The sequence below is a fragment of the Lepisosteus platostomus genome, chromosome 7 (assembly GCF_059453375.1).
Source record: "Lepisosteus platostomus isolate fLepPlt1 chromosome 7, fLepPlt1.hap1, whole genome shotgun sequence".
In the NCBI taxonomy this organism is placed as follows: domain Eukaryota; kingdom Metazoa; phylum Chordata; class Actinopteri; order Semionotiformes; family Lepisosteidae; genus Lepisosteus; species Lepisosteus platostomus.
The window spans coordinates 13,183,580-13,199,299 of record NC_142617.1 but is presented as its reverse complement, the minus strand read 5'-3'; the positions used below and the strand labels follow the sequence as shown (position 1 = coordinate 13,199,299).

The following is a 15,720-nucleotide window of genomic DNA, read 5'->3' as shown; positions in this document are numbered from 1 at the left end:
TCACAGAAACCCAACTGCATCCAAACCCATCCTAAATGTTACACCCCTGATGTAGGTGATGACCTACTCTGCCTCAGGTCCCTCTTGAGCCAGCACTGCCCTAGTGCCCACATCACTCGTGTCTGTATCTAGCACTAGGGGCTGGTCAGTAAGGGATAGACCAGGACTGGGGACTAGGTGAGAGCTTGCCTGAGGGCTCTCAAGGCCTCCTTGGACACTTCCAATGACCTGAAGGGGATCCTCTTACTCATAAGCTGGTGCAGCAGGGCAGCCAAGTCTGCAAACCTCTAAACAAGCTTGAAATAATAGAACACCAGGTCTAGAACCCCCTTAAAGCCCCTTCACTGTGCTGGGGTGCAGCCAGGTCATCACCGCTCTCGTCTTCTCTTGGTTAGTGGAGACCCCCCAGTGACTCACTGTATGTTCCAGAAATAGAGTCTCAGTCTGCAGGAGGCTAAACTTCTTTGGATTCAGCTTCAGCCTCCCGGCTACACCTGAACACCAGCCACAGGCTTGCTAGGGCTTTGTCGAGACCAACGAGTATGACCCAGAACTGGCAGCCCCCTCCCCTGGGAGAACCCAGTCTTTGGCTGGTCCTCCAGAGTCAGCTCCACTGGCTAACAGCAAGTGCACTGCGGAGGTCCAAAGAACTGAACCAGTGGGATCCCCCAATGTGGTCTGACCTCATCAATTCTAGGAATTGGGTAGGTCTGTCTAGAATCCTTCCTAGTCGCCTGATTAAAGTCCCAGTAGTCCACAAAGAACCTGGAGCAATGCACTGAAGAATCACGGGCTGTTTGCGGGTTTCTCAATGCCATGTTGTTGATTACAGTATATCTTCTGCAGCCTGCCACTTGGCAATCAGTAAATGTTGGAGGGGTAGGCAGATGGGTACAGCAGTCCCTGTGTCAATATGGTGTTGCACCAGGCTGGTATGACATCAGTCCTCACTCCTAGTTGCAAACCACACAGAAACTCTTTAACTTGCCACTGCTATCCTCAACTGGGGCCTGACCGCCAGCATCACCAAAGATTTTCCATGGCCTTCTCAGTAACCGTGAAATCCCCCCTGACTGAGACGTATTCCCTCCTATCTGTTGGCATCAGCATGTGGATGCTCCCTCTGTCTTGAAGGTGGGGGGGGACTGGACTGCCCACCCCCAGAAGGGTTACAGTGCCCTCTCCCAGACACAAAGGCAGTCTTTTGTCAATTTCTCCCCCACAGCACTGTTAGCACACACACTTTCTTTCCTATTAGCAAATGCAGCACCCCTTCGGTCTCGCTCAATTGCTCTGTGCTCTCTGCCCAATGGTGTTTTATGCTTCATTTACACTCAGGAGATCCAGATCACTCTCACTACCCTGTCTACTCCGACAGCTGAGCTCAGCTGAACACCTTAGAGGACATTGAGCCTTCATACTTGGGCAGCTGCACCTCTCGGTGAAGGTGCTTCAGACTCATGGAAACGACAGCGAGCCCTCTCCCTCTGGCTTCAAAAAGCTTGCAATCTGCCTTTAGGCTCTGTACAGAAAGGAACATTCCCAAACCAAACCATTAACTTAAAAACAAAGAAAAGGTGCACAGGACAGTCTTTTTAGCTGCTGATCAGTTCTGGCATGAACCCATGTAGTTTACTACATTTCCTTCAGCGTCACTTGGTTGCCTTAGACAATGTTCAGGTCTCCCAGACCCCCTCCTGAAGATAGTACAGCCTGACCCCCAAGGTGACTCCCTGCCAAATGTCAGGCAAGGAAACAGCAGTTGCTACAGTATATATTTTTTCTACACCTTAGATTCAAATAATATTTTTATTTTTTATATGAAGCTCTCTTTTTCCCTTCAATCATTCATTTTATTCCAAAATATACATATTTCACACACATTTTTTAAATAGTTTAAAATGTTTGTAATATTAAATTTGGACTGGAATTTTTTTTTTTACTGAACCCAACAAACTTTCACAAAGCAAGCCATGGTTTACATTTAGGCCAAGATCAAACATTTTTATTTCACTCATGATGCTGTATTATGTGATGCTTGTAAAGCTCTGAATACAAAGTTAGGACTGACAATGCCACAAGCATGAACTGAACCAATACCAACTCCTTTAACACCAATGGAGATGAAGTGCTGTAGCATATAATGTTTTATGTGTGTTTCTCACCTTCCCTGCTTGATCAGGAATTGAAGATTTCAAAAGGCCTCTTTTTATCAGTCTTTCCAAAACCATGATTTTTGAAAGATGACAGAGCATCACATTCAGCGAATATCCTTTGGTAGCCTTTTCCAGACTCCCATAACCATTTGTGGAAAAAAGTAGAAGTACACTCTGAAAGTGTAGAGACTTCATATCTTAAAGTGAGAATATGAAACTCAAGAACTTCACCAAATCCCTCAATATTTTGCTAAATACACTAAATTCCTGCTTAAATATTTAGGGATTTTGTGAGATCCCTGGTTCATTTTCTCATTATACCATACAGACAGCATTTGCATTTAATAATAATTTTGCCCCATATAACTGAGTGGTTGAAAGGTGCTCACTCCAGGTCAGATACAGTACTGTTCTTTCTCCTGGTGTGGGTCCTGGCAAACTGGAACCCACCACACAAACATACAGGGTACACTGGAACAACACCCTGTACAGTAAATTAGTGCTTCACAGGTTACACACACACATTCAAGCACACGAGGACAAATTAAAGATACTAATTAACCTGTCCAATATGCCTTTGGAAGCTGGGAGGAAACCACAGCACCTAGAGAAAACGTGTATAAAGATGATTAGAACATTTTAAACAATTATTTGCATTTGTAATTCTTTACTCTCTGAATTGAGAATCACTAATGGTTTCATTGCATGTCACCTCACAGCAGCTACTGCTGCTCTGCAGTGGGGAGAGTGAGTAGTAGCAGACATTCTCTTCTGAGCTACCCAAACATTGACTCATTAAGCTTTATGGCACACTACAACCTCTACAGCTCTTACAAGGGATTATAGTCTAATGTGATTCTGTTGCAATTATATTTTCAAAAATATCTTAAAATGTTTTTTCTGTTTCACCCAGTGAATTTTCATAGGACAAATCTGTTGAATACTGTGTAACATTTTCAAAAATTTCATATTGCCTGGGCTAGATTCCTTCGTGTAATGAAAACCACCAAATGAATAAAAGAAAGGAAAAATGTTTTTATTTATCCTTTACTATTCAGCCTGTATTTAAAATAATTTACAAAGTAAAAGATTGCAGTGCATGAAAGCATTTTTATTGTTAGTTAATAAGTAACAATAAAATTATGACAAAATGATTTAACTTAAAATACAAGTGAAATCTTCTATATCATTGTACTGTACAACCCACAAATCTGCTTCACATTGAAGAAAGATATAAGATGTGTAAAAAGGGTTAACTGATTTCTTTCTGTACAAAGACTTCTTCTGGTACAAAACATTCCATGCTTCAGCACTTTTGAGTTATGGCAGGGAAGAGGGTTAACTGATAAAAGATTCCAAGTCGAGCTAGAGACTAACTATGGGAAAATGAGATCAGCCATTCAAAGTGTTCAAGGTCTGGAGAATGTCCGAACACAGGTGAACTCAACCCATTACCATGGTAACAATTAGGTCAGAAACAGCTGAAGTTTGTTATATAAACAATTCTCTGAACAATTCCGAATATATTATTCCATGAATGCAATAAAACTCACTTGTTCAACTTCATCTCGGGGTCCAGAACTTATTTGTTTGTTACAACAACATGTTGTTACATGGTGGTCTATGTTTAAAACTGAAAATAAAAAAAAATAGCTCTTCCATCCCAGTGGGCATTGATTCGTCGAATATACGTATATTCACGGCGAAAATACGGCTATACATATATATACGTCGCCGCGACGTATAATCAACGTCGAATTGCAACCTTAAAATCGACGACATTATAAACGCATATATAACGTCGAAAACACATCTAACACAGTGCCGGAGGCTTTTTACTGTATGTATCGTGTTTGCCGCAACTAGGAGTATACGGCACTCTGCACAGTGTACGAAGTAAATTATTTTCGCAGTCATTAATTTACACGTGTATAATAAATATAGTAATAAATAGAATAAATTAATGACTGCGAAAATAATTTACTTCGTACACTGTGCAGAGTGGCGTAATTTACTTCGTACACTGTGCAGAGTGCCGTATACTCCTAGTTACATACAGTAAAAAGCCTCAGGCACTGTGTTAGATGTGTTTTCGACGTTATATATGCGTTTATTAATGTCGTCGATTTTACGGTTGCAATTCGACGTTGATTATACGTCGCGGCGACGTATATATACGTATAGCCGTATTTTCGCCATGAATATACGTATTTTCGACGAATCAGTGCACACAGCTTGGCATACAAGGGTTTTGCGGAGGGGGTCTTGCCACCTGCCTGAAAAAAACAGTAAAATGTTTGAGTGCCTATAGAGTTTCTATTTTTATTTTCTTGAGAAAAGTTGATACCATTTCCTGGACACCCCGTCCCCCATCAGTGCACGGTGCCCGGGGAAAAATCTGTAGGGGGGTGTCTGAAATTCTGAGGGGGGATGATATTTCGGTTGAAACGGAGCTGTTCGGTGCAGCTACCCAAATGACATCTCGCAGCTATGCCATTGATTAGTGCTTCATGATAGAAGATAACGACTAGCAATCTGGTATTTGCGTTGAAGTTCAGTTTCACATTTTTCGTCACTCTCGTGGTTTGTATTGCCTGGAGCGAAAAGTACCATAAGCGTTCATTTTTGCAGCTACATGGAGATTCTGAATCGTTAAGAAAACATTTTTGTAAAACCAACAGAAAGCACAGACTGCTATAACTAGTCCTAGTTATATAACAATTTTAAGTATAATGATAAACTACTGCAAGGAATCGGTCCACCTGAGCAAACAGGATCATAATGTTGACACTCAATAACGACACTGATATGTGCAGTTCCTGGACGGATAGCCCTCCTGCACATCAAACAGTCTGAGTGACTGTTAGTGTCATTTAGTGTTGTCTGACCATTGACAAAGTACAACTATTTTTTTAGGGCGCAAATTAAGTTAGGTAAATCTTTTTGCCCAAAACTGAAGGGGCGACTCTCCTCCCTCCCCCCGTGATGCCAGGCCTGTCCCCATCCTATTCCATAATGTCATTATATATAATACCATACAACAGTGACCGATCCTTATTAACTGCATGCGTTAAAATTGCACATCAGCACATAGCAGGGGGCACATAGCCGCAATGTATTATCAATGTTAAATTTCAACCATAATATCGACAACATTAATAAACGCATACGTTGAGAAAATATCTAACCCAGCATATTTTCCGGTTATATACCACAATGCATTGCTAGTATTCGTTGGTCACCATTTTGGACACGTTTTTCAAACGTAGAAGTATTTATCGGCAAATATCTCAGCAATCCTCTTTTGACGAGTAAGTATGAATAATAATAATACTATCTGAATACATACAGATCTTTCTTAATATTATTTTTATTAAAATAGTACGTGAATAAGCAAAAAATGGCACATAAAAATAGTGTGAATGGGGAAGATGACACAAAATCATTTTGCCGTTTCTCTATTCTTATTCTATGTTGTACTTTCAAACTGGGTACTCTTTATGACAGACTTTATTGCTCAACTGCTATGATGCAAGTCAAATTTTATACATTTATTTCAGCTTTGAGCTTAGTAAACCGTTCATTTTTTAGATTATACTAAAGAAGATATTAATCATAATTTATTTGGGAAGTAATATTATATAATTTTCTCCTAGCTGCGGTGCTGAAGTCCCACCCTACATCAACAGAAAAAGAAATAAAGGAGCACGCAATGTGTTACTTGAAGAATGCATATGCAAGGCAGGGGGCCAGGAGATCTGGACACTGAAAATAATAGGTTTTTGGTTCTAACTGTTAGGACAATTAGACAGGGTTTGCAAATAGTGGACAAAAATCGTCTTAACTTCCATTGTAATATTTTTTTTTCTTGGAAATATAGAAGTTGTACATTTTAAAATGTATATTTGAATCAAAATGTAGTTTTGAGTTAGTGTGTTAATGTAATTATTTTGTTTTTGTCATTACTATACTGTATATTGCCATGTTACCAGAATTTGTAGCTGAAGTTTAAGACTAGTTGTGTTTTTTATGATTATTGCCCATATGTTGATTGTTGATTGATTGTATACAATGTATAATTTGAAATACATATTTTTCAGGTGTGAATGTGTATTTTAAGAATAAATTTCTAAACCAAATCATTGGGTTGATTTACTAGTTTCTACACCTGTAAAAATCTTTGATGTATAATAGACCTCTACCCATATACGTATAATAGACCTCTAAAGTTATCCGTATAATAGACCTCTAACCATATACGTATAATAGTCCTCTAAAGTTATCCGGAACTCCTACGATATATGTATAATAGTCTTCTAAATTTATCCGTATAATAGAATTTCAACCATTTACGTATAATAAACATCTAATCATAGACGTATAATTGACGTATAACAATAGACGTATATTAGAATTTCATTCTAGACGAATTGCGGACCACATTTAGACGTCTAAGGTATGCGTTTAATAGACATATATTATACGTCTTTTGCCCACTGGGATGGTGTCTCCTAAAAATCTATTATTATATTGAGCTTCAAAGACTTGAATTTAAAGACTTTTATGTACTGAAATAACACCAATGGGCTTTAAAAATTCAAAATTTAAATATTTGCAACTTAGTGCTATCTAGTACAAAGATGTTATTGATAAATATACTGTATAAATACAGGAACTCATGGAATCAAATGCATTTAAAAGCACAAAAGAAGAAATGTAAAAGAAGGTTTTATACTGTCTCAATTATATAATCAGCTAAATTCAACCGAGCATCATTTCCTTCTGTAAGAACAGTGTCTGCAAATGAATGCAACCAAGCGCAAACTGAGAGGTTTTGAATAGTGTTTCAAAATGCATTTGAGCTGATGTCCGATAAAAGATAAAACATGTTTCCTAAGTCTCCAAAGTTTTTTAGATTATTGTTCAATCCAGCACTTTTTTTTAGATGTGTGCCACCTTTCGTCTGAAAATCAATGGTATTCTTGTTCTGATCTCTTTTATTTTCAGACCATATATAATTGGGTTCAGGGTTGGGGGAAATGTTACAACTAAGACCCCAACAACTTTCGATATATATGAGGGTGTCTTCTCAAAACGATATGAAAGAATTCTGTAAAAAGATGTAATTTCTAAAGTGATGAATGAAACTAAATGTGGTGTGCAAGTTTGAACAGCTTTGCTCCTTGCATCCGAGTGCTTGTTTCTCAGACATGTATAAAGTATCTGCATGTATGTGTAGAGAACTGATCCTAAAGCCAGAGCTTGCAGCACAGCTGTCAAAAACATCCCATAGATGTTATTTATGCTGGTGTCAGAGCACACAAGTGCCACAAGAGAGGGATTATCACAGTAAATATTAGATATTAGTGATCGACATCGAGGCAACCGCAGAACCAAGGAGAAAAGCACAACTATCAAAATGAAATTCACTACCCAGAGCAGTGCAATGATTTTCATTAAATGGGTATTTGTCATGATTGAACTGTACCTTAAAGGGCAGCATATAGCAACATACCTATCATATGCCATTGCTGTAAGTATCAGCAGAGAGCCTACAGCATAAAGGTGTACAAAGAAAGCCTGGGTGACACAGGCTGGGTAACTTATTGATCTGGAATCAAGCAAAATTTCTTTCATTAATTGAGGAAGAAAGGCAGTGGCCCCAATTAAATCATTAATGGGTAGATTGAAAAGCAGCAGATACATGGGTTGATATAGATTCTTCTGCAGAGCAATTGTGAAAAGGACAATGGAATTACAGAAAACAATGATGCCATAAATTAACATTCCCAGAAAAAATACTAGATAGACACTAGTTGGAGGTATATTTAATCTTTCCAGGAGTAACATAGATGAGCTGTTGTAAGAGATGTTATCCATGAGTATCTACCCCCTTTCAAATGTGTTCTTCAAGAAGCTGGAAAAGAAAGGTCAGATGGAAGAATTAAAACATATTGTACATTAAAGCAAGAAAATCAGGAGACGGCTATTTTGAAAAAATCTAGGGTTTCTAAACAGTACAGTTGGAAAAACTGAACTCCCAAAACATTAAAACAATTTTTCATGTTCAATTCTTATTTCTTAGTACTAATATCACATTTTCTGCTCCTTCCTGTGGTGTCTTTTAGGTAGTAAAAATAATGATGCATACACTTTTTTTTAAATGAACATTTCATTAAAAAACCTGAATGTTCAGAAAGAAGACTTCTCAGGGTACGATAAGGGTACTTGTTTAAGCTCTCTCAAGATGGACAGTCACTGAGGGACAGCAGTTTTCAAGTCTTTCCACAGAAAGTTACAACTTTCCAGATTTGTAATTGTCTTATAATGAAAAAATAAAATAATATTCTAAATTGGTTCCATGTACATATAACAAATAAAGTATTTTGTAAAAGATGTATAGCTGATTGTTTGTATTGTTATAGTCTTAGCTCAGACACAGATGTGTTCCTTTAGAATAGCAAGAACTTACCTTGATTGACACTGTTGTCCCCAGCTTTGTTCCAGACCTTGATAAAAACAAGTGCTACTGGCCTTCAAAACAGGAATTACCACATTTTGTTAATTGCTGTACTTTAATTACATTGGTTTTGTTAATTGCAACATATTTATTTTCTCTGATAACAAGCACGGACTTAAAAATGCAAGGAAATCCATTCATCCATTTTTATTAGCCAAGCCTCTAAATAACGTTTTTGAATGCAGTGCACACAGAACTAAAATGCACTAATTATTCATTGTAGCATGTATTTGGCTACTAAATTTCTATTGTACAGAATGAGTGTACACTTAAAAACAGAACAAGATGCTTTTTTTATTTTTAACAAAATGCTATTCCATCATTATTTGATGTCCATATAGACTATAAGTTAAAAAAGTAATAGACAATTATACTCTATCCTTACAAAAGTATATACATCTAGCCATGTTGCTTACTTCCTTGTTTATTGTCCTAAATTCAGTTCCAGAAGTAAATGCATCCTTAAATTAATTTACTGACGTCCTGTTGTGAGCAATTGTTATTGTTCGTACAGACCATGAAAATGACAATGACAGCAATTTATAAATATCCATGAAGGAGGTGCACCAATAACATGGTTCACAAACACTCATGAGACATTTTCTGTACACGATGCTGTTATTCTGAATATGGAAGAGAAAGTTTTTTGTGTAGCACCTGGTTAGCTTTGCTTAACTATATCGCTTAACCATCAGCAAATCTGAACTGATAAATAAAAAAGGAATATAATTCACCATCTAATTTTATTTAACAGCACATATAAAGACTATTTCTGACGTTCTGTGAAGTAATATTTACCGATATCCATACATTAACAATTACCAGTAGCTGTATCACCCTGTAACTCACAACTGGCAGCCCACAGAAGCTACGCAGGTGTGAGCTTGGCCAGTGCCTAAATGGGAGACCTCATGGGAAAGCTAAGGTTGTTGCTAGAAGAGGTGTTAGTGGAGTGAGTAGGGGACACTCATCTTGGGGCTCATCATCAGTCTGTTTTGGTCCTAATGCCCCAGTATAGTAATGGGGACACTATACTGTAAAAAGGCGCCGTTCTTCAGATGAGATGTAAAAGTGAGGTCTTGACTCTCTGTGGTCATTAAAAATCTCAAGGTGTTTCTCGAAAAGAGTAGGGGTGTTACCCTTGCATCCTGGCCAAAATTCCCATTGGCCTTTACCATTCATGGCCTCCTAATAATCCCCATCTATGAATTGGTTTCATCACTTTGTTCTCCTCCCCACTGATAGCTGGTGTTTGGTGAACGTACTGGAGCACTATAACTGCCGTTGCATCATCCAGGTTGCACATAGGTGGTGGTGGAGGGGTGTCCCCATTACCAGTAAAGAGCTTTGGTTGGAGTGTCCAGAAAAACACTATACTGTATAAGTGTAAAGAATTATTGTGAACTGTAGGGCTACCATAGTTTTTCCCCAGAGGTCTCTCAGCCAGGTACTGACTAGGCTCACACCTGCTTAGCTTCAGTGGGTTGCCAGTTGTGAGTTGCAAGGTGGTATGGCTACTGACTGCGTTTTTTTTTGTGAGGAATTCATTCTGATAGCTGATAGCTGGAGGAATTAATTCTGACCAATGAGTTTTTTAGAAGCAAACTAAATTTCATCCAATAATTTCTTAAAAGAATCAGGACTATCAAATTCAACAGTGTGATTGCAGAATTTGTTCCAGACTTCCATAACCCTATCCCTATGTGTATAAAAAAAACCTGAAGGAAAGTGGATTTCTGTAAATGGCCAGATTATAGACCTTATGTTGAAGATACTGTAAACGATGAAGCTGGGGATTTCACAAAATCTATCTATATATACATAAAATCCCAGGTAAAATATTTAGGGAGTTTTTGAAATCCCTAGTTTCAGATTCGTACCAGAACATTTCCATTTAGTATTACACTACATTGGTAGTATTGACCAAGCAAGTTTTTTTTCTCTTTACCCAAAAGCTCCCGACTGATGCTTTCAGAAAAGTCACTTCAAGTTCAAAGTGAGCTCTAAAGTTCAGACACCATTAATGTGAGCCTGGATTTTGTCAGTAACCTTCCTGCAGTGACCTCAGTGAAAATAATGTTCCTGACACTGACCCCTTGAATGTTATTGTGGAGCCGAAAGAGTGACAGGCTTGATGTACGTTTCCAATCAGCCATAAAATTACAATTATATTCCTTTAGCTTATTTACAGTAAAATCTATGTCATGCTTACTAGTGGTATATTGTTAGAGACGTATATATTTAGAATATTGTATATTATAATACAGCTCCAATAAAACAAAATTACAAATGGATTGTCTCATGTCAGGAAAATCATCAAATAGTGTGATTCAGAGGAACAGAGGATAGCTTGCAAGGTTTTGTTTGACAATGTGAAGTGTAAAGCAGAAATCGTGCAGAAAGCACTGAGGAAGCACAATTAGTTTAGACACAGTGTCATCACCAGAAAGCATTTTATTGTAGTTTAAACATTTATATCAACAATTGACTCACACTCTATTCTAGACAAATTTCAATTTCGTAAAATGAGGATACTTTTTTATTGAATAGATTAATGATTATTGTTTCTTTAGTTTTGAGACCATATAGGACAGGATTATGTACAGTATAGGGGGAAACACAAAAATGACCACTCCGATTGTTTTCTTAGACGGATCAAGGCGTTCTTAAACCTATTGTCTATGAAAGTATAGTGATAAGAGATGTGAGTTCTAAAACTATAAAGACTACCAAATGAGTAGCACAAGTCTAAATGGCCTTACTCTTTGCACCAGAGTGCGTGTTCATCGCACGTTGCAAGGATTTGAATTAATGTAAACATAACTACAAGCAATGACATTCCTTGTAATACAGCTGTCACAAACATCCCGGAATAATTATTTATGATTCTGTTCTCACAAACTAATCCCATAAGAGATGGATTGTTGCAGAACAATCATTTGATTGGGTTACTGTTTGTCATGATTGTATTGTACCTTTAAGGGCAGCAGATTGCAATATACCTATCACATGGCAGTCAGTATAAGCAATGATCCTCCTCCATAGAGATACATGAGCAAAGCTTGTATGACACAGGCTGGATAAGTTATTGATCTCGTCCCTGACAAAATATCTATAATTAATTTAGGGATAAAAAGCTGTTGCATCCATTAGATCACTAATTGGTAGATTGAAAAGCAGCAAGTATATTGGTTTATGAAGACATTTCTTTAGAGCAATTGTCTAAAGGATAACAGAATTACAGGAAATAATGAAGCTGTAAATTAGCAGTCCAAAGATAAATGCTGGATATTGCTTCCGGGTGGCAAATCCAAGCTTTCCAGAGTTAAAACTGAAATGACATCATCGGCACTGGAAACCATTTTATTTGTACCATGGAAGCTGTTGCATGAGGGGAAAAAAAGACGTTAGATTATATTCAATGTAACCAGATTAGGAGAAATAGCAATCACTGTAAAAGATGCAAAAAACATTTTAAAAGATCTAGGCATAATTTAAGACTGGGCAAATAATTAGCAGATTATGTTTAATGTTGTTACGTCCCAGTGTGTGGTCCATGTGTGTTTTTGTTGCTATGTTCCTCACTTCCTGACTTTGATTGTTCTCCCTCCCCCATTGGTCTATCATTACACCATTGTTTCCGTATTACGTCATCTTCAGTTAACTCTCGACCAATCAGAACTCAGATTGTTCAGTATATAACTTGGAGGTTGTCGGAATGAAGTGCCCTTTTGCTTGACTTTGGTTCTGCTCGGCTCGGCTTTGATTTCGCTTTGTTTTGCTTCAGCTTTGTTGGTTTGTGTTCGTCTCCTTGTTCTTTCGTTTGTTTGTGTTTATCCTTTATTTCACCATTACCTTGCCCAAACGTGTTATATCAACCTCTGTGTTCTTTTGTACCCTGTTCCTTGTGTCTACTCCAGTTTTTTCCTTATTTGAATTTGTAGTTCACTTGTGTATTTGTGTGAACTTTTGTGTAAAGGGTTAGTTTACAGATGCAGCCATTCAAAATGCGCGGGCGATTCCGCATTATTTTCCGGTACGCAAGTTACCGGTGTAATCATAGCCGGCCGAGGGACGCCAAATATGTAACGTTGCCATAGCCAAAATGTGAATGTAGTGTAGCTCTCTGAAGGCACCAGTTCTGTAGGGTTTGGGCATTTACTGGGACAATTATTAATCGTAGCAGTAAATCACAAAATTGATTCTTTTGATGGCTTTAGAATCCAACCATGCGACATAACTCAAACAACGCACACACACAGGTACTAATACACGAGGATACATTTATTAATACATAGAATATGCATGTAAAACTAACAGATCTTATCGAGAGGGTTATCAGAATACAAAAAGATATATATTCAATCAGTTACAAAGTGTTACACATATCAAGAGGACATACGTTCAGTATATCATTCATTAAGACCGTTTCGTAAATGAACTTGGTTACAACTTCTACATTAGATACTCAAAACAAGTACATAACTCTTAGGAATTAAATTGATATCAACTGGTTGGGATAACAATTGAATTCTCGAGCTGTAATGCATTGAAGTTGAATACTCATCCAATCTCTGGGGATTCAGATCTCCTGCGGGCACAAAGAAACAGTTGCAGGCTGTTGCTGTCCAATCCGCGCTCTCTGGCTAGGTGCCAGGCTGTGCTGTGCGGTTTGCGACGGTGCGCTGCTGATGCTCACTGATTGGCTAGTTAGTGTTGGCTTTAACTAGCAAAGTTTGCGCACAGGAGAAAAGATGACTGTGGGTCCCAGCAAGTCAGGAAGAGGACCGGTTCGTTCCTGATGAAGAGCTAGTTCTGAATAGTGATTCAGCTGTCCACAGTTCCGACCTGTTCATGAGGCCTGCTGCTGTTGCTAACCTCGGGTGGATCCTCTGGTTACTCTCTGGCAACCTCCACTCTAGACTCTTAGAACAAAGGAAAGTTCTGGTACTCGGACACACTGGCCGTTCCGTGGTTGTCCGGGCTGAGTCTCAGGATGGTCAGGAGGCGCGCTGCGAGAATGTCCTGCCCTTGGGAGCCTTCTGCTCCTGGGCCATCCTGCCCTGGAATTCTCCTTTGAATTCCCTTTAGAATTGTCCACAGAATACTCCACCGAATCTTACTGAATCTCACTGAATCTCTCAGGCTCTCTGTGTTGCCTGTTTTTACCTGGAGGAACTTCAGCTCATTGATTGGCTGAAAGTTCCATGGGCATCAGAGTCCCACGTGGGTTACTCCGCCCTACCAGTCCCTGATTGGTTGATCAAGGTGAGATATGAGTCACTCCTGACACTTAGGAATGCAGTCCAGATGTCCATCTGGCACTCCCTAAACAGATAGGTGCCAATGGATGACCATTGATCATGATAGCCAGGCTTAGCTAAGTGCATCCCCCTTTGGGAGCTGTCCCTTATCAGAGGAAACCTTAAATCAGCCTGCATGAATAGTTTCTCTGTGGCTGCACCACAGAGATGAACAGAGATGGGGCCTCTTTGGGAAAGCTCAGAACACTTAATTCTTTCTTATTAATAAGCCTCGCCGCTACACCGGTAAATACCGCGAGTTACCGGTAAATACCGCTAGTTAACGTAAATTCTCCTTTAATACGACAAGCAAAATAATAGTATCCGCAATAGTATCCGGAATTTCCGCAAGGTGGAGCTAATAAAGCTCAACCTCTCATGTTTGAACTGTGGCCATCAAAGTCTTTAACAAAGATATTACTAATAGTATTAATAATGAATGACCTTGGACAAGCTGTAAGTGTAAACTCAAAGTATTGCCCTGGTCAACATTCTTTTTTTCATTGACCGTCTTTGTAAAAGTAACACCACAGCATTTTGCAATCACGCATTTGTTTCCAATCATGCAAAGTACAGTAATTTTTGAGAATCGATTCACCATGCCTTTCACATGCTCATAAAAGAGATTGATTTAGGAACATAAACATATTACCGTATGAAAACTGTACTGTATACAATATGTATATGTATATTTAATGTCTTAACTGTGCCCGTTTAAGTATTGAATATTCATATTGAATTTTACCACTGAAGGGAAATCTTAGTAGCTGAGCATAAAAAGAATAGGAGCATACTGCAACGCGTGTGAAGGCCATAAACGATATTAATTTTGGAACATAAACATACAGTATATGGCTGGTCTAGGTACAGTGCCTTGCGAAAGTATTCGGCCCCCTTGAACTTTTCAACCTTTTGCCACATTTCAGGCTTCAAACATAAAGATATAAATTTTTTATTTTATGTGGAGAATCACCAACAAGTGGGACACAATTGTGAAGTGGAACGAAATCTATTGGATTTTTGAAACTTTTTTAACTAATAAAAAAATGAAAAGTGGAGCGTGCAAAATTATTCGGCCCCCTTGCGTTAATACTTTGTAGAGCCACCTTTTGCTGCGATTACAGCTGCAAGTCGCTTGGGGTATGTCTCTATCAGTTTTGCACATCGAGAGACTGAAATTCTTGCCCATTCTTCCTTGCAAAACAGCTCGAGCTCAGTGAGGTTGGATGGAGAGCGTTTGTGAACAGAAGTTTTCAGCTCTTTCCACAGATTCTCGATTGGATTCAGGTCTGGACTTTGACTTGGCCATTCAAACACCTGGATACGTTTATTTGTGAACCATTCCTTTGTAGATTTTGCTGTATGTTTGGGATCATTGTCTTGTTGGAAGATAAATCTCCGTCCCAGTTTCAGGTCTTTTGCAGACTCCAACAGGTTTTCATCCAGAATGGTCCTGTATTTGGCTGCATCCATCTTCCCCTCAATTTTAACCATCTTCCCTGTCCCTGCTGAAGAAAAGCAGGCCCAAACCATGATGCTGCCACCACCATGTTTGACAGTGGGGATGGTGTGTTGAGGGTGATGAGCTGTGTTGCTTTTACGCCAAACATATCGTTTTGCATTGTGGCCAAAATTGTTTTTATTTCTTAAATAATTTTGATATAAATGACCAGACCAGAGCACCTTCTTCCACATGTTTGGGGTGTCTCCCAGGTGGCTTGTGGCAAACTTTAGACGAGAC

At 38.7% G+C, this 15,720-nt stretch overlaps 1 protein-coding gene and 1 pseudogene across 1 annotated transcript; both read right to left on the bottom strand.

Annotated features, from left to right (window-relative positions):
• Positions 1-7,054: 7,054 nt before the first annotated feature.
• On the bottom strand, positions 7,055-8,036 carry LOC148658253 (olfactory receptor 52B2-like). Its single transcript, XM_088641915.1, has one exon. The coding sequence runs from the start codon at positions 8,034-8,036 to the stop codon at positions 7,098-7,100; it is 939 nt and encodes a 312-aa protein (XP_088498041.1). The 3' UTR covers positions 7,055-7,097.
• A 3,319-nt stretch (positions 8,037-11,355) lies between these two features.
• LOC148658252 (olfactory receptor 10H2-like) lies at positions 11,356-12,330 on the bottom strand (annotated as a pseudogene).
• Between the last annotated feature and the right edge of the window lie 3,390 nt (positions 12,331-15,720).